The sequence below is a fragment of the Rhinolophus sinicus genome, chromosome 3 (assembly GCF_057876585.1).
Source record: "Rhinolophus sinicus isolate RSI-liver-muscle chromosome 3, RSI-T2T, whole genome shotgun sequence".
In the NCBI taxonomy this organism is placed as follows: domain Eukaryota; kingdom Metazoa; phylum Chordata; class Mammalia; order Chiroptera; family Rhinolophidae; genus Rhinolophus; species Rhinolophus sinicus.
The window spans coordinates 175,059,640-175,079,800 of record NC_142503.1 but is presented as its reverse complement, the minus strand read 5'-3'; the positions used below and the strand labels follow the sequence as shown (position 1 = coordinate 175,079,800).

General features: G+C 38.4%; 1 protein-coding gene across 1 annotated transcript in view; it reads left to right on the top strand.

The window, feature by feature from the left end:
* The first annotated feature begins 1,169 nt into the window (after nucleotides 1-1,169).
* Nucleotides 1,170-20,161, top strand: part of SYNJ2BP (synaptojanin 2 binding protein) — a 32,501-nt gene continuing 13,509 nt past the window's right edge. The window contains exons 1-2 of the mRNA XM_019733543.3: nucleotides 1,170-1,362; nucleotides 18,623-18,759. Coding sequence (XP_019589102.1) covers nucleotides 1,299-1,362; nucleotides 18,623-18,759 — 201 coding nt within the window. The 5' untranslated portion in view covers nucleotides 1,170-1,298. The remainder of the gene's footprint in view (nucleotides 1,363-18,622; nucleotides 18,760-20,161) is intronic.

Genomic DNA, 20,161 nt, shown 5'->3' with positions numbered 1-20,161 from the left:
CCACTATTCCATATTAACTTCTCTCAAGATTAGCAAATAAGAGGCCTTCCTGAGGAATCTACCTCTTTCTTGTTTTGTTGCTAAACACAGTAGCTTCTGTTTTGATTATTTAACCTGAATTTGAATTGCATTCATTGGAACTGCACTTTTTGGTCCTCCAAGGTCCCCACCACTTCCTGTGGTCTATCCAGGTTTCTTCCCACATTTAGATCACCTTCCTGGCCCTTAAAGCTTGTAAATTTTTGACCCTTGACAGTTCCTTAAAGCCCTGTTTTGGAATTCTACCTCAAAAGTCAGGAAGCTGGGTTGAAGTCACAGCTAGTTCATCCACTAGTCTTACTGTAAGGATTAAAAAAAAAAAAAAAAGATTGACTTTGCCCTGTTACCAAAATAAAGAGACCTCTACCCCTTTTCCTTTAAAGGATTTGCTTGAGCAAATCTGTAATTATAAATCCTTCCACTGTCCCATTGATATGTCTATAAATCTTTTTTTAAAGTTAAACAAGCCTCTAGTCAGGGACAACTCAGGAAAGTTTTTCTCAAAGTCCTGGGAGCCAACTCTTTGAAATGTAACTATCAGGGAAGATACTGCTCCACCCAACTTTACTATAGGAGTTACCCTAGATGCCATGCTCCAAGCTGTATGTACCTGCTTGTCATAGAGATAGTTTTATTTCCTTTCTTTGGATAATGTCAAGTAACAGATTGTAACCCCAAGGGCGACTTACCAAAGAATGTATATAGCAAATGGTGTCGTTAACTCTTCTTACATGGGAATATGCACGTAATAGATTGTTCTGCTTGGCTACATAAATGGGCGAGAGTTCTGTCTTTGTAATCCCATTAGCGGATTTCCTGAGACACCCAAACCAGGCTGGTTTAATGCTTACTGAATAATAGAGATTTTGTCTTCTTTTTTTCTTTTCTTCATTTGTGGAGATTTTCTGAGGTGGCAGGAGAGTTTATTTTTAATTTTTCCTCAACAATATCAATTTATTTATGTCTCTTAGTTTTACTGTCCTTCCTTCCCCCACCCCCAAAGCAAATTAAAAGGGTATCTCGCTCCTCGCTCACTTCACAGTTCGCTTTGAGGACCGGGTGAGGTAACGCAACGCGTTCCGCGCCAGAACCACGACTCCCAGCATTCCTGGCGCTCCCAGCGCTCTCGGCTTCCTCTTCCGGTCCCAGGGCAGCTGAAATCGAAAGTGGTGTGTTTTGGGCGCCGCGCCGAGATTGATTCACCTTCACCTGTGCGAGCCCTAGTTGACCCAGGTGGGAAGCCAGACAGGCAGTAAAACATGAACGGAAGAGTGGATTATTTGGTCACTGAGGAAGAGATTAATCTTACCAGAGGACCCTCAGGTATGTGCGGAACAGGTCATCTTTGGTGGTAGGTGCTTGAGGTGTAATTGCAGAGCAAACACCTCTTTTGCTGAGCCAGATTCTTTTGGCTTTGGAGCAGGCAGGCCCCAAGCTAGAGGTTTCCTGCAACGCTTTTAAGCACGTAGAAGAATATATTGGTATCCATCGTTAGCCTGAGGATCTGAGGAATCCACCTCAGTTTTGAGTCGGATACCACATGTATTTATAGTCATGACGGGTTTTCTTTTTGCTAATGGTACCAGAAAATCCTGGGGGAAAGCCTGCTTTTTAGCCAGCATACCGTGAACACCACACCCCTCCTTCCATTGCCTGCTTTATACCTGTTCCTATGAGAGACTGTTTAGTAAAAATTGGAGCATAAATGGTGTGGACTGTAAATACTCAGCCGTTTTCTTGGTGCTTGTATCCCTGCTCCCCTCTTGTTTCTGGGAAAATGTCAACTAGAATATTAAAACAGAAAGAGGTCTCAGTGATCTATTAAAGCAGTTCCCAAACCTGGTTCTGCCTCAAAATTACCCAGGGTTTTGGGGTTTGCTTAAAAAAGCACAACAAAACAAAAAAACCCAGCAACTTAATTCCTAGATCCCATCTCTAGGAATTTGGACTCAATGCAGGTGTTTTATGGTGTGGGTTTTTTTTTTCCTTTTTCTTTTTTTAAACAAGTGCATATGCTCTGGAGTGCCAACAGTTTTCTGTTTCTTGACATGGATAGTGGTTACCTGATTCTGATATGACCAAATCCTCATTTACCCCTACAGTCCTCTTACCCCTGACTACTCTTCACTCACTTAACATTACTACATGATAACATGTTAACATTACTACATGCTTCCTGCCTAGAATTTTGTGCCTTTCCTTTACAACTCTCTAGTGTATAGATTCAGAGCTTTAGCTTTGGGATTATGTAGGTCCAAACCGGTACCTAATCTCCTACTAGTTCTTTGACATTTATTCTTTGACCAGTTTTACTGACGTAATTCTTAGTTTCTGGTCTGTAAAATGTGCATGATAATACAATGCACTTCATGGAGTTAGGAGAACAAAATGAGTTAATCTGTGTAAAACATGCAGAACATTGCCTGACACTTGGTAAGCACTACATAATTGCTACTGTTGTTATTATTTTTAATAGATGAATGGCTAGATAAACAGTAAATCCCACTAAATACTGTTATTCCAAGAGTCTCCAATAAGTCGTCAAGTACCATGAGCTCTATCTCTGAAATGTTTCTATAAACCTTCCACTCCTTTCTGTTCCCATCACCCCTACCTGGAACAGTCCATCATCTTTTCTCACATCAAAGATTATCTCCATAAAATATGGCTTTCAGAATCATCCATACTTTGCCTTCTTTCTTGTTATAAAACATTGGAAGTTGACTTTATTTATGAGAATATAATTCATTGCTAATCTGCATGGTTTAGTGTCATGCTCCGTATGAGCTCCTAAACTTTTGTCAAAAGCTCTTATTCCCGTCTCTTAGATTCATTTTTTTCCGATTTTATGTAAATTTCTCCTCTCACACTTAATTTTTGTTGACTTTACAGGCGAATATGGAAAATTATTGTTAAACCAAAATCTGTTTTTCTATACTTTTCATCCATTGGTGCTTGTTTTCCTAGGGTCCATTAAAACAATGTGAATACATTTTCTGGTTGCCTTGCAAATATTTAATGGCATTTAGCTGTTCTTCTCCTGTTTTGTCTCTTTCTTCTATAGCCTAAATATGCCTAGTTATTACATTAGCTCTCTTGTGATGTGGTTTGAGGTTTGACTCCTAGGAATTTAATGTACTTTGACAGAGTCCTTTTGCTGTGGTATCCAGCAGTATTTCCAGGATCTCCTAACTAGAGCAGAGCAGAGCTCTGATATTATTTGCATGTTCTAGTCACTAAATATTTTTAAAGTTCAGTAGTATCACTTCACCTTTTTTAGTATTTACCTAACAGTGTTGCTTAATGTTCAGCTTACCATTTACTAAAATTTCTGATCCTCTTGATCTTGCAGACCTAAAGTTCCTAGTGTTAGCATTTTTCTGAAGCACTGGAGTTAGAACAAACTTCAAAGGACTAATTAAGAAAAATAATTGTACTTAGCTAATATATTTCACCCAGAAGCTGTTTAATTTCTGGATTGTACGTGCATTTATTCAAAATGAATGAATGGATTTATTCACTAGGTGACTTCTTCAATTTTCCCAAGCACGTTCATGTCTTACTCACATAAATTGATAAACTTGAGTTTAGGAGAGTAGAGCCACAGATTTTGTATTGAACTTGGATTAAAACAGTCATTTGACGTTTGGTTGGTTCAGTTAACGGGAAACGATATTAAGTTTCTGTTTATCACCTCACAGCTATTTACCAGGTATGTGGTACTCCTAAGAAGGCTCACAGTCTAATTCAGCTTTTCTTCATTGTGTTATCATGGAGAAGTCAGTTATCACCACTAGAAACTTCCAGTAATTTTGATAGTTTTATAGAAATCTTTATTTTAATAGAACTATGAAAATCCTTTTGTTCTCAGTATGCATTTCTGTTTGTAGAAAGTATTGTCACTGTTTGTACAACTTCCCATGCAGCGACCTGATAGTTTAATCAGGTAACTGCAAGAATGTATATACCTTTGTTTTTTGTGCCAATGTTGTCAGGGGCAAGAGTGTTGTATATTTCCAGTATTTGGGCCCATTTTACAAGGCAAATGAACTACTCTTTCTGATCTTGCTTACCGCAAGGAAAATAATAAAATCTTAGGAAAATTGGGACAATGAAGTGAGTATCTGGGGAGGCAAAAAGAAGCTTGGCATAAGCTTTGACTTCTCTCCTGTACCAACTTCCTCAACTGAACAAGGAGAGACTTAGGCCATATGACTTTGGAGGTTTTTTGTTTTTTTTTTCCAAGCATTCAGGATCCTTTGGCACATTTTACATGTTATTTTATGATTCCTGCCATTTTGGTCCAACAGTGGGTGCTCAAATGCCTTCAAGGGTTTGAAGCATTCATCTTTTATGCTTTATGGAACACTATTTATCTTTTCTTTTTATAGGAGTCCAGCTTGATTATAGTCTATAAGCCTCCCACTTTTTCTTTTGTCAAATTGAATTCTTAATGTTAGAAAGATTCAGTTATTCTAAGAAATATGACAAGAATCTAAACTAGCTTTTTTTCCACTGTAGCAGGTAGAGATTGTCCATAAAGACAACGCTACTGTACACTGAGTATTAGAATTAGAATTCCTTTTTCCTGAGGCATCAGTAGGTTTTAGCAAGGAGCCTGATATACCAACTTTAAAAAGGAAAGAAAATCTCTATTTTTCTACTCTATTTAAAGGAGTTTCAGAGAATAAATGGGTTGATATAATGTTTTAATAATGAATAATTAAGCAAGTGTTATCATTCCGGCACTGTGTTAGTTACGTTATATATATGTATTAACTCATTTAATTTTCACAGCAACCTTGAGTGGTAAGTGATTAATCCACATTATTAGAGGAGGAAATTGTCTCTTGGAGAGGTTAAGGATTTGCCAAAATTCTAAAGCCAGTAAGTTTCAAGAGTCAGGAATTTAACCCAGATTTATTGATTCTACTATTCCATATGCTACCTCCCATTATAGTAGCCGTATCTAAGAAGTTGACTGACAACCTTTCTCCTGACCTTTATTTTGTTACATTATACCTTATTCCAGGAAGGATTTGGGGCATTTTAAATGACTCACATAATCTGCAGTGGAAAGTTTTTATAGTTTGCTGTTGATAGAGCTGAGGGCATATCAAGGTGAGAACCTAAAAACAAGAAACCCTATTAAGTCCAAGCATTTAAGCCTCTACAGACCTGTCATGGGCTCTATGTTTAACCCTGAGATGGTTGTTAGCAGTTTTCTGATCTGTTACTTCATGTATTAAATAGATCTGAGACCAAAATGCTGTATCCTTGTGCTGTTTTCTCTTGATTACATGAATTCTAGCCTCCATGGAAATTACGTTCCAATGGAGACATGGCATTCACATGTAAAAAGTTAAATCTCAGTGCAAAGGTGCAGATTAAGGTTATAGACTATGACGGGCATGTATGTAGTGGGAGGGCAAAGGAAGTGTGGAGGGGAGTGTGTTAATCTGCCCCTGTGATGGAAAAATTCAAAGAATGGAGCTGTTGCTAAGGGTTAGACTAATCAGTTACAAGAAGATAGAACGTATGTTTGTTTTATAGACAGGCTTTAGGCTAGTGTCAGGAACAGGGATCGATATGGCCTAAGCAGTAATAGAGAAAATAAAATAAGCACATTCTGAGGTCAGTGATAAACCAGCCTAGATAGAAGAAGAGTTAAGGGGGAGGAGGTTGCTGAGAGAGGTAGAGACTGGATTTTGAAACTTTCTCAATGCTACTCTGGAAATTTAACCTTTCCCTAAGGTTCCATCTTGATTCCTTCCCCTTCCTTTTCATTGGTTAAGACTCAATTCAAGAGTCACCTCCTCCAGGAATCCTTCCTGACCCAGGCCAGATGTCCTGTTATGAGTATCAGATACCTCTTACTGAGTGCCTCTCATGTATTTCCGTATTAAGCACTTTTGTCTCGTCTACTCCCAACAAGGAACAGATGAAATCATTATTATCCCATTTTACAAACGAGAAAACCTTGATTCTCATGTCACATAACTCTTTAGGTGGTAGAGTTGAGAACTGGATCCAGGTCTGCCTGTGTGACTTAAAAATCGAGGTTCTCAACCATCATAGAAATTTTTTTTCTCCTTTTGCTCCCAGAGGGCTCTGTGCATATTCCTATCTTAGTGTTTATTTTTATATTTGCTTCCTGACTTGTGTCTCTTCCCTCTATTATGAGCTCTTTTGATTCAAAGGATATGTATTTCATCTCTTGTTTTCCTAACACCTTGCCTGGTACATGACATAACATGTTCAGCAAATGTTTATGAAATGACTAGGCATGTTGTTTTCATCTAGTAACATGTGTTTTCATCTTTCAAAAAATCATAAACAAGGTTCTTTACTAAATACAATTTAAGAGTGAAAGAATGAGTTTGGACATAATGTGTAATAATGAATAGGAAACTAAAAATACCAGAAACAAGGAAATGGAATAGATGGAAAACCCCAGTGAGAAGAGTATATGGTACAAGTCTTTAAATATTGCTTCAAAGATCAGTCTTATTAAGGTGTTTTTTTTTTAAAGACAATCCTTAAGAATAACTATAAAGTGTAAAATATCTAGGAATTACTCTGAAGAAGTAGAAAGCAAGCTGATAGATATTCATCGGTAGAGACATTATATAAAGCCATGTGACTAGACAGCAAAGTAGCCAATGACTATATTTGAATAAATGAAAAATTATTTATTGAGGAAAGAAATTTATACTTAGACTATAACCTGAGAACAAACTGTTGGTTTCAGGAGACTCAAAAATGAAAGGAAGCTTCATAAATATTCATTTAATGTTTACTTTGTGCCTATACTATGATTAGGAATCATGGATACTAGAATAAAAAATGAGAAATGATCCTTATTTTTAAGAATGTTGTAGTCCAATAGGAAGGCAATTATGATATGTGTTAAGTACCTTTAAGAGGCAGAATAGTGAAAGAGCTATGGACCTTTATAAGCTATGTTGTGTTCCTTACAGAGTCAGACTCAGTGGACTATTTCAGGCAAAAAAGACCTAATAAAATACTAAATGCCTTTAGGAACTGTTTGGGAAACAAATTAGATAATGTCATTCTCCCCTTGTACAAAATGAAGGCATACAAGGTATAGTTTACCATATGTTGTGGCAAGAAGCAGTAGAGTAAAAGAAAGTTGAAAAAAGGGCAATGAAGGGGGTAAAGATTGTAATATGAGACACAAATGAAGAGATTGAAACACTTCAAAAGCAAGGGAGCAAATGAAGACATGTATTAGTAGAGACCAGGCATTTACCTTCAGTGCTTGAATAAGGGCTTATTCTGGAATGAGAAAATAAGAATGCCTACCTAGATATTTGAAAGAGAAGTTTAGAAACAATAGTAAGAGCCCTGGTACACATCCTGGCGGGCACTGCCTGAAACATCTTTGGTAGGCCATATTCTTTGTTGCCCTCATCAGATGAAGCACTGAGATGGGGAGGGACTGACCATGGTCATAATACATTTTCTTTTTTATTGTTGCATTGTCTTTCTGTTCCTTTGAGGTGAAATATTTTCCCTCTTTCTGCCTTGGTATATTTGTTACTGTCTTTTGGGAGAGGTAACAAATGACAAGTGACATATTTCATGTTTGGACCAGAGATTTTCTCCAGAGAATAAATAGTTTTGGGTGAAAAGATGCCGAGTCAGTTAACCTCTGGAGTCACTCATTTGACTCATTCAGTCATTCTCTCAATCCATACATATTTATTGAGCAATGAATGTAGGGCAAGTTTCTGTGCTAAGCACTGTGGGTACAAAAGAGAATTGAATTTTAATATATTGCAGTGAGCAGCAGAGCCTAGTGATTAAGAGCCAGTATGTCTCAGTTACTAGTGCTGTGACCTTGGGCAAGCTACCTAACTACTCTATACTTCATTTTTTCTAAGCTATAAAATGAGAGTATTAATAGAACCTACTCATAGAGTTGTACAACTTAAATTGTGTTTTGTTATACAAATACTTTTATTTTGTTGACTGTATCAGGCACTGTTCTAATCATCTTACCAAAAGATAACTCAATTGATTAATTTAAAGTGCTTAGATAGAGGCAGTCTGGTGAAGATGGCAGAGTAGGTAAACTCTGTTAAACTCCTCCCATGGTCACATTAAAATTAAAACTAAATTATAGAACAATCAACCTGGAGAATCATCTGAAAACTAGCCAAACGGAAGTCTTATAACTAAGGATATAAAGAAGACACCCCATCGAAACTGGTAGGAGGGGCAGAGATACAAAAGAGGGTGTTGTATCTCTGCCCCTGTGTTGCCATGTGTTGATTGAAAATCAGGGGGGATATCTCAGCTGCAGAGGAGCAATGGATGTCAGCTCCACACTGGGCTCCCCAGCCCAGAGCACCAGTACCGGGAAGAAAAGCCCCCACATCATCTGGCTATGAAAATCCACAGGGATTTTGTTTGACCAGGTGAGACAGAAGGCTGCTGGAAACCCTGGCATTCTCTTAAAGGGCCCACACACAGACTCGCAGGCACTCATCCTAGGCTGCAGCCAAAGGGCAGCAGCTCAGGGGGCAAGAGAGACATACAGGGAGAAACTCAGTTGTATGGCTGCAGGTCGAGGGCTGGAAGGATAGCTGCTGTTGACCATGTGTTGAACCTTCCTCCCACACAGTCGGTGAGTGGGTGCCATATTCCTATGTAGAACCCACTCCCCAAACAGCCAAATCTGAGTTTGCATTAGCCTGGTGAGCGCCACTTGAGCCACCTTGAGTACTCCCTGAGGCCCTGCCCCATCCAGCACAGCTACCACTGGAGGCTCTTTCAGTGGTGGGTGACTAGCCTCAGTGTGGCATGTCCTTCTTACTGAATGGCTCCAGGCTTGGCATTGGCACCACATCTGAATCTGCACTAACTGGATGAACACCACTCACGCCACCCTGGTGACTCTCTGAGACTGTACCTCTGGAATACTGACCTAGGCTCTTTTAGTGGCTGAGCCTTATGGGTAGCCAGCAGGCAGCAGCAGGCCTCGGGGTGCCCTGTGCCTTTTGCTGAGTTGCCCCAACCTAGGCACTGGTGGCAGCCAGCCCCAGTTCACAGAGTGGCCTCTGCCATTCTCCTCCAGGTCTGGAACAGGCAGCTGCTAACCTCAGATCACTTTGTAGCTCCTACCAGGTAGCCCCGGGCTGGTCACAGGCAGCAGCTGACCTTGGCCTACAAGGGAGCCCTTCCCAAGAGGCCCCAGAACCAACACGACTGGCGGCTAGGTTCAAACCACAACAAAACACCCAATGAGCCCCACAAGTGGCACACCCAAAGGTGGTCTCAGCAGGCACCAGAGCCCGCTAGGGTGAATACCACTCTGTAGGGCCAGCCCTACACAGCAGCTTGTAGGCTGTGGTTGTGGCCAATCCTCACAGCCAGTCACCCTGAGGGTCAGTCCGACCCACTGATGTACCAATAGCAATCAAGACTCAACTATAACAGGAGGGCACACACAGTCCACACAAGGGACTCTCCTGGAGAACTTGGCTCAGGTGATAAGAGAGACTACACCATTGTACCCCACAGGACACCTACTATACAAGGCTATCCTGCCAAGACTGGGAGACATAGCAGATCTACCTAATACATAGAAACAAACAGAGAGGCAACCAAAATGAGCAGAAAAAGCAATGAAAGAACGGGAGAAAACTCCAGAAAAAGAACTAAATGAAATGGAGGAATGCAATCTACTAGATACAGAGTTCAAAACGCTATTATAAGGATGGTCAATGAACTTAGCGAGAACTTCAACAACGAGGCAGTAAGCATGAAAAAGGACATAGAAACCATAAAAATGAACCAGTCAGAAATGAATAGAATAACTGAAATGAAGGATACCCTAGAAGGAATCAACAGCAGATTACATGAAACAGAGGTTCAAATCAGTGATTTGGAAAGCAAGGTAGCAGGAAAACACCTAATTGGAACAGCGAAAAAGAAAACCCAAAAAATGAGGCTAGTTTAAGAGACCTTTGGGACATCAACTGTAAAACATTTGCGTCGTTGGAGTACCAGAGAGAAGAGAAAGAGCAAGGGATTGAGAACCTATTTGAAGAAATAGTGACTGAAACCTTCCTTAACCTTGTAAATATACAAGTCCAGAAAGTGCAGAGAGTCCCAAACAAGATGAACCCAAAGTGGCCCACACCAAGACACATCATAATTAAAAGGGTAAAGATTGAAGTCAAAGAGCGAATCTTAAAAGTAGCAAGAGAAAGGCAGTTAGTTACCTACAAGGGAGTTCTCAAAAGACTGTCAGCTGATTTCTCAACAGAAACTTTGCAGGCCAGAAGGGATTGTTACACAATATTTGAAGTGATGGAAAGCAAGAACCTCAAACCAAGACTACCCAGCAAGGCTATCATTTAAAATTGAAGGTGTGATAGGGAGCTTCCCAGAGAAGAAAAAGCTAAAGGAGTTCATCACCACCAAACCAGTATTACAAGAAATGTTAAAGGGACTTCTTTAAGAATTGGGGGCATAGGGAGGGAATAAATATGAATAATAAAATGGCAATAACTACATACCTATCAGTACCATTTTTAATGGATTAAATGCTCCAATCAAAAGACATAGGGTAGCGGAATGGATAAGAAAACAAGACCCATATATATGATGTCTACTTCACATCGAAGTAGACCCATTTTAGATACAAAGACACACACAGACTGAAAGTAAAGGGATGGAAAAAGATATTTCATGCAAATGGAAATGCAAATGAAAAAGAAGTTGGGGTAGCAATACATATATCACAAAATAGACTTTCAAACAGAAGTTATAATAAAAGACAAGGATATTTCATAATGATAAAGTGATCACTAACAATAGGATATAATCCTTGTAAACATTTATATACACCAAATAATAGCACCTAAATATATAAAAGAAATACTGATGGACATAAAGGGAGGGATCAACAGTAATAGTAGGGGACATTAGCAACCCATTGACAACAATGGATAGATCTTCCAGACAGAAAATCAACAAGGGAACAGTGACCTTAAATGACACATTAGACCAGATGTATTTAATTGATCTTTTTAGAGCATTTCACTCCAAAGTAGTAGAATGTATGTTCAAGTGCATGTGGAACATTTTCCAGGATAGACCACATGTTAGGCCACAAAACAGGTCTCAATAAATTTAAGAAGTTTGAAGCCATATCAAGCCTGTTCTCTGACCACAGTGATATGAAACTAGAAATCAGTTACAAGAGAAATGAAAAACATTACACATGGGGGCTAAGTAACATACTACTAAACAGTGAGTGGGTTAATGAAATCAAGGAAGGAATCAAAAGATACCTTGAGACAAATGAAAATGAAAACACAATGAGTCAAAATCTATGAGACAGTAAAAACAGTCCTATGAGGGAAATACGTAGCAATACAGGCCTACCTCAAGAAACAAGGAAAATCTCAAATGTACAATCTAATCTTACACCTAAAACAAAACAACAACAACAACAACAAAACAAACAAAAACAAAACAAAACAAAACTAGAAAAAGAACAAAGAAAATCCAAAGTGAGGAGAAGGAAAGAAATAATAAAGATCAGAATGGAAATAAATGAAATAGAGTGAAAAAAAAATACAAAAATCAATGAAACCAAGAGTTGGTTCTTTGAAAAGATAAACAAAATTGATAAACCTTTAACCAGACTCATCAAGAAAAAAAGAGAGAGTACCCAGATAAATAAAATCAGAAATGAAAGAGAAGAGACAACTGACACCACAGAAATATAAAGGAATATAAGAAAATACTACAAACAGTTATATGACAACAAATTGGACAATCTGGAAGAAATCAATAAATTCCTAGAAACATACAATCTTCCAAGGCTGAATCAAGAAGAAATAGAAAATCTGAACAGACCTATTAACTACTAACAAAATCAAATCAGTGATCAAAAAAGTCCCAACAAACAAAAGTCTGGACTAAATGGCGTCATAGGTGAATTTTACCAAACATTCAAAGAAAATTAGCACCTGTCTTTCTCAAACTATTCCAAAAAATTCAAGAGGAGGGAAGGCTCCCCAGCTCATTTTACAAGGCCACCATTATTACCCTGATTCCAAAACCAGATGTTTATGGTTAGATGATTTTTGACAAGGGTGGGGGAAAGGACAATCTTTTGAACAAACGGTGTTGGGAAAACTGGATATCCACATGCAAAAGAATGAAGTTGGATCCTTGCCCTGTATCATAGACAGAAGTTAAAAATGCATCAAATACCTAAACGTAAGAGCTAAAACTGTAAAACTCTTAGAAGAAAAGATACGGAAAATTTTTTCATGACACTGGATTTGGTAATGATTTCTTAGATATGACACCAAATGCACATGCAACAAAAGAAAATTAAGTTGGGTTTTAGCAAAATTAAATTTTTTGTGCATCAAAAGATACTGTAAAGAGAGTTAAAGATAATCCACAGCATGGGAGAAGATATTTGCAAATCATTTATCTGATAATGGACTACTATACAGAATGTATAAAGAACTTTTACAACTCAACAACTACAAAGCCAATTTGAAAATAAGCAAAGGACTTGAATATAAATTTCTCCAAAGAAGGTATTCATATGGCCAATAAGCTCATGAAAAGATGAGTTCAATATCACAAGCCTTAGGGAAATGCAAATCAAAACCGCAGTGAGATACCACTTCACATCCATTAGAATAAGTACGCGTATTATCCAAAAAAATCCAAAATACAAAAGGTGAAAATAAATGTGAGGATGTGGAGAAATTGGAACCCTGGACATTGCTTGTTAGAATGTAAAATGGTGCACCTGCTGTGGAAAACAGTTCCTCAACAGTGTGGGCAGTTCCTTAAATTGTTACATAGAGTTACCGTATGATCCAGCAATTCAATTCTGAGATACTTACCCCACAGACTTGAAAGAAGGAACTCAAGCAGATACTTACTTGTACACCAATGTTATAGCAGCATTATTCGCAATAGCCAAAATGGAAATAATCAGATGTGCACTGACAGATGACTAGATAAATAAAATGTGGTATATACTTACAATGGAATATTATTCAGCCTTTAAAAGGAATGAAATAATTCTGATACGTTACAACAAGGATGAACCTGGAAGACATTATGCAAAGTGAAATAAGCAAGATACAAAAGAACCAATATTGTATGATTCCACTTATATGAGGTACATAGAGTAGACAAACTCATAGAAACAGAAAGTGTAACAGAGGTTACTAGGGGCTGGGGCAAGGAGGAGTGAGGAGTTATTCTTTAATGGGTACAGAATTTTTGTTTTGTATGATAAAGGTTCTGAATATGTATAGTGGTGATGATTGCATAACGTTATGAATGTGCTTAATGCCACTGAATTAATGTCACAGACTTAAAAATGGTTAAAATGTTAAATTTTATGTTACATATGTTTTACCGCTAAACAAACTGAGTGTGTGTCCAATGCAGTTTGATTTTTATGTTATGTATGTTTATTTTATCACAAAATAATTAAATAGTGTCCAATAGAGTTGGATTGCTGTCTAGGGGAAATTAGTAAGATTATCTTGGGACAGAAAAAGCCTGCAAGTAGATAGGGGGAAAACAAGGTGTTTGTCGATCTGGTGTTTATAACTCAACAAGTAGCTATCATCATTGATGTTAATTGACTGTTTTGTTTCATTTATGTCAAGAATTATTTCCAGAATAACAGATTGTTGAATGCTGGTCTTTTATTTTATAACTTTTAGATTTAATAAACAAAAATCTGAATGAAATGAAGGGTTGTTCCTTCTCTGGCCTGAAAGTAAGCACTAGGGACCCTGACTAAGGTGACAGATCTCCAGAATGACCCAATTCTTCCTTTGGAATAGATTACCTACCCTTTGGGGCTGTTCTACAGCCATTATCCCAACTTTACTTATTCAGAGCCATCCCAAAGACAAATGGACTCCCATGATACCCAGCAGTGCTTTGCAGACTTTTTTTTCTCAATCAGTTGTTCATGTTTTTTACAAAGATACGGTATAGCAAAGTGGTTTAAAACTCACACTTTGTAATCAAACATCCTGACTTTAGTGTCTTGGCTTTGCGCGAAGAGCTAACTGTGACCTAATCTCTTTATGCCTCACCTTTTAAATTCATCCCTAAAATATGAGCAATAATCACTTCATATGTTTGTTGAGAAGATTAAATGAGATAATGATGTCAAGTACATAGCATAGTACCTGGTACATATTTAATGCTTGGTAAATCTTAGGTGTTGCTGCTGCTCTTATTCATAAAGAAGCCCGAGGTCCAGGCCTGGAGACAGGAGGCGTCCGCAAGAAGGCATTTCTTGTTTAAACTTTCCAAAGCTCTTAACTTAGGCTCACTTTCTTTCTTTCCCAGTACTACGGAGAAGGAGGTGTCATCTTTACTTTTCGTGTGTTTAGACTTCTCTTCTAAATTAGAAACTAAGCAACCCATTTCAATCTTGCCACTATAAACCAAGTTAATTTTAGACTAATAAAGAATAAGAAGTATTTATATAGCAAAAGAAGCTGCAACTCGGGATACATAGGTGGCAACCTAAATTGTGCTCGGGGAGAACAAAGAAAGGCAGAGTTCATAAGGGCAAAAACCACAAAACGTAATTCTTTCATGCAAATGAAGGATTATTGTCTAGGTTAGTTCCAGTATGCAAACAAGGGAGGCAGAAACTACCAAAAAGAGGTAAAGTCCCTATGTGTCCATGTAGCAGTTGTTGCAGGATGTTTATGGCTTAGCCTTGAGCTGAGTTTAGCAACAGCTTTAGCGCTTCATAGCAGATCTGAGAACTGAGGCACAGGACTCACATAGGCTGCAGAAGCCCCGCTTTCTTAACCGCCTCCTGACTCCATTTTTGGGTCCCCTGATATTAGTGACTGTTTTAGATATTTTGGTTCACACCACATTTTAAAATTTATTTTTTAAAAAGCCTGTTGAATCCAGGTCTTTTCCTTTGTCCTCTCTCATCAACGCCTTCTGGATTATAGATGCTGAGGAATGAATTAATTACATTCTTTCGCTCTATAATATTGTCATCATCAGGACATGCAAAGTCCCTTTCTGGTTTTATTTTTACCCTTCATTCCTCATCCTGTATCCTTCCCCCATAGTTACCCATTCTAATGGGTCTTTACATGTCCTTAAATATGCATGCATTTTTGTAAATAGGTAATATTGTTTTGTGTGTATGGGTTTTAATTTATAAGAAGATACCGTGCTATTAATATCAACGCTACATTTTAAAACTTTGTTATTTTACACATGATTTTTCAGTGCTCCTAACTTTTAACTATATTTTATTTATCCCCCAAAGAATGGATGCCTGAATTACCATTATATCCACACTATTACAAAATGTACTGCAGTTAACATATTTTTACATTATCGTTTATAGATAGGATGATCACATTGGTCCAAACTGAAATGCTTTTGAAATTGAAAAGGAATATTTTGATTACACAGGGACAACAAGGGTATATTAAGACTCCCAGACAAACCAGGATATGTGGTCCAACCTGTTCATGGAATGTCCTAGAATACAACCCATAATTAGCAGATATGTACTGGGATAGCCCTTCTGCTTCTGGTTGTTTCCATCCGACATCTGTTGCAGTTGGTTGGTGCATGTGCTTGACTGATTGCTGCTTATTTTAAATACCACATTTACTAGAAACTACTAATGAGGGCGGATGTCTGGGTCACAGGTTATAGACATACTTAATTTCAATAAATTTGAGGTCTGGTTCAGTCTTGTCCTATTAATAGATGGACAGACTTTTTAATCTCTTTGTCTTCCTATATTTCAGGACTTTTCACACTTGTACTGTGTAGTTATTCATCCTTTCTCCATCAAACTATCTGGTTTGCGGCTGTAGTCGGTATTGCTAGTTTATTGGCAACTACTCGTAGTGCGGCTACTCAATAGAGCAACCACTATGTAGTTTATAAAGATTTTTTCAGATTTTATGTAATTGGACCCTAACAATTACCTTCTGGGGTAGAGTGGGCAGCATTTGTAACCCTTATGTTACAGAAAAGGAAGCTGAGGAGCAGAGGTACCCTGACTTGTTTTAGGCCACATATCTCATAAGTTATGGAATTAAATTTGTGACCAGGTCTTCTGACTTCAGCGTGCTTCTGCAAAATTTGAAAGGGACAGGGAAAAGGGTAAATTTTTGTTCATGGTTAAAGCAGGGCATGTCCTGTTTACCTTTATGCCTTTCTCAGATCATAACACAGTCCCTGACACATAGTAAATGGTCAGTAATTTTTAAATGAACAAATGAACTAGGGATTATGTAGGTAACCAACCATAGGGCCCAGGTTTGAATTGGTAATGCTGCTCACTCAGTGCCTTGGTGATTACGGTTTATTACAGCAATGCTTTGAATTATAAGTGAATTCGGTTCTATAAATGTTCTGGCTGAAGAAAGAGATTTCACGTCAGTCCAGGAGTTCTTATGTTAAGTGGTGTGGTTCATTTACATCTGAAGTAGCAGTAGGTTATAAAAATGCCTATGTAAAGTGATTTCTCAGGGAAGTAGAGTGCATTTGTTTATAGGAAATTTCGATAAGATTTGTTCTACTCTACTTTTTTAGACACTGTTCTGTAGGTTTAAATAACCAGTAGCAAAGTTTCCTCCTTCTAACTAATATATTACATTCAACTGCTGAACACATGCTTCCTACCCAAGGTCCCAGGGGCAGCTGTAGTGTTTGGTGAGGATGTTGGATTTCATTGAAAGATTTTCTCCAAATAGTTCGTCCCAGTATTGAAAGAGGCTGCTTGGCCTCAGCCACTTTGCTCAAACCTGTCACACTTTTGAAGTCATTTCAGAAGCTTCCATAATCAGGTTCCATCTATCTTTCCATCTTATCTCAAATAACTACGCACCATCCCCTTTCCAAAACCTCCCACCCACTATAATACAAATTAAGTGTTCTAAGAGAAACTATTTAGTAACTTACATTTTTCATACCCTACCCTTCAAGGAAGTTGAAATAGTCATCTTCCAGAAGTTGTTCTTTCTATCGTATCTTAAATCCCTCTTTTCATTCTCTAGCTGCAAATACTCTGTGCACAATGTGTGCTATTTAAGTTAAATGTCCCCTGCTGCTTCTCTCTTTAGCCATACGTTTCTTTAAAACACAGATTGCTTTGCTAGTGCTTGTATTAATACTATGAGCTTTTCTTGTAAGCTTTCAGCCCCCCAATGGGGAGAACTTTTAGAAAGTCCACATGTCTCTGTAAGTATGTTTTCTATTGAAACCAGTATTAGTCTAGTGATTATGGCTGTTCCTTCCAGTTGTGCTACCAGATTTTTGTTTTTTAATTGTTTTGAAACTATCTTTTTTTCTCTGCAATCTGGCTGTGAATTCTACAGTAACTGACATAAAGAAAACCCTAGAGAAGTTCCTTTTTTCCCCCTTTCTTTTTAATGCATAGGTAAAATCTCTTTATAACAATGGTTTTAGTGAAGTGAAATTCTTCCCACAACTTAGTGGTTGGTCCATGGAAATAGTACTTTGGTAGTCAGTTTTAATTTTTTTTTAATTTAATTTTATTATGGTAAGAACACCTAAATGATATTTACTCTCTTAACAGATTTTAAGTGAACAGTACACTTTCTTATCTATAGGCACAATGTCCTAAATCAGATCCCTAGAACTTACTAATCTTGAATAACTGAAATTTTATGCCCATTTAAAATAGTCACTCTTAGAAGAGAAAAATAGAATGGTAGTTGCCAGGGGCTAGGGAGAAGAGGAAATGGGGAGTTGCTAATCATTGAATAGTCAGTTTTCTACCATAAGTAAAATTTGGCAATCACTATACCCAAGTATGTGGTTGTTTGCACTTGAGGTAGAAAAGTAAGGAAGATTGAATTTGGTGACTTAGTCCGACTATGAAGCATCAGTTACCTTTCCATTTCCCAGGTTTCCTGCTAACACCTACACTACTGCCCCCTCAACTCAAATTAGAAAAAATAAATGAAACTCGCACGACCGTTTCTTCCAAAACACCACATACACAAATTCTCCCAAAGGTTTGGAGAAGTATGGAGGGGAAGGTTTGGTTAGGAATCTCTTGTCCACTAAATTAGGAATAGTACATTTGCCAATTACTTAAAAGCATGGCTTCTTCTCATGAACACAGCTAACCCTCTTATATTAATAATAGTCAGGAATTATTGGGTCCTCTTAATGGCACCAACAGAATCAGAATCAAGTGTGAGCAGAAGCACACCTGACAGGAATCACTGTTCTTTCACTGAGTCAGTATAGCTGTTTTTTGTTATACTCAACAAACCATGATGATCACTGTGTTTGTATTTCTAGTTCTACCTGGTCTGACAGGGCATCTCTAGGTGCTCTTGACCTCTGTTGGCGGTAGTACACACTGACCTTGCCATGACTGTTCACCAGCTGCATCACAGACTGACTCACTAGTCTCCCCTCTCCACCAGGCCTTTCCTCTCTCTTCATCCTACTCTGCTCGGATCCCTTTCTTTCTCTTCACCCCGTCTCCTTCACACCTCCTCCCCGATTTTCTCAGGGCTGGGCTTCAACATCATCGGTGGGACAGACCAGCAGGATGTCTCCAATGACAGTGGCATCTACGTCAGTCGCATCAAAGAGAACGGAGCTGCGGCCCTGGATGGGCGGCTCCAGGAGGGTGATAAGATCCTTTCGGTGAGAACTGGCTTCGGCCTCCCACACTGTCCCTTGCTCCCTAGACCCTCGTTCCTACTCCTCGCCCTTCCTGGGGAAGATTCCTGCCTGCCTTTTTGGTTCTGGAAATTCCAAATTCTAGAATTCAGCGGGAGGGACCTTGATCATTCACCTTTTCCATCCCTCCCATAGAGTATGGAGGATACTACCTCACTTGATAGACAAAGCAAATTAAGTCCAGAATGTGAAGCTACTTACCCAAGTTCAAAAACATGAAACAGGGAAAGCTGAGGGACTGGCAGGTCAGTGGAGGCATTTAAAACCCACAATTTTTGTCATTCTTCTGTCACACTTTTATCACCTCCCTATTGTCAATGAAAACACTAATATGCCTTCCTTTACTCCAAAAGTGGCAAAAAAAGGAAGGTAGGAATTGTTCTTTTTAGACTTAGAGCCCTTTTTTACCCATTAAGATAAAGAATTGGAATGCAGTCTGATTTGGGTACCTGCCCACTGTGCTCCCGTGTCACACTGCTAATGTACCTAGTGGTACCCTTACTACACGGTCAGCATTCGTTTATTATTTTCTGGAAGTTCCTCAAGGGCAAAAACCAGATCGTTTTCTAACCTTTCACCTTCTAGCACAGCGCTCACTATATATTTAACAAATTGACAAGTTAGTCGTTCAGGGAAGCTCAGCAAGCTTGGCTGATCCACTTTAGTCCTTCTCACTGACCATTTTGCCTCTTTTCAGTCCATTAAGCTTCTAGACCCCTGTTAATCTGTTGACATAGAGGCAGTGATAATCTACCTTTTATTTCTAAGGATATGTAGAAGTTAAAAAGCAGATTATTTCCTATAACTCCTAGGAGAAAGACATTCTACAAACATGAAATCACCCTGAGTGGTACATTAAGGAAAACTTGAGAATGGGTTGTTACAGTAAGGTATGGCATGTAGTTAGAAACTATGCAGCCTAATACTTTGACATAAGAGGGACTCGAAAAGTATAGGGGTTAAGACGGGAGCCATATTCAAACAGCTTTGGTTAAAGGTAGATTACGGGAAAATGAGAATGGGTAGAAGTTTTTGTGAGCTATATGCTAAGCAATGTTCTGAGAACTTTAAACTTATTTAATATTGTAGTAATTCCATAAGGTGGGTACAATTATTATGCTTATTTTGCAGCTAAGGAAGCTGAGGCTTGGTAAGGTCAAGCAGCTTGCCAAAGTCACATAAGTTGTGAGTGACAGAGGACTAAAACTTTGGTCTGTCTGAATTTGGAACCTGTACTCTTAACATACCATACTGCCTCATAAAAAGTAAATGAGGAGCTAGGATTAGTTACCCTAAACAGAACGTTGCATGGTGAATTAATAGTAGATTTTATGTAGGTTTTATATAAAAACTGAAATTAGTGTTT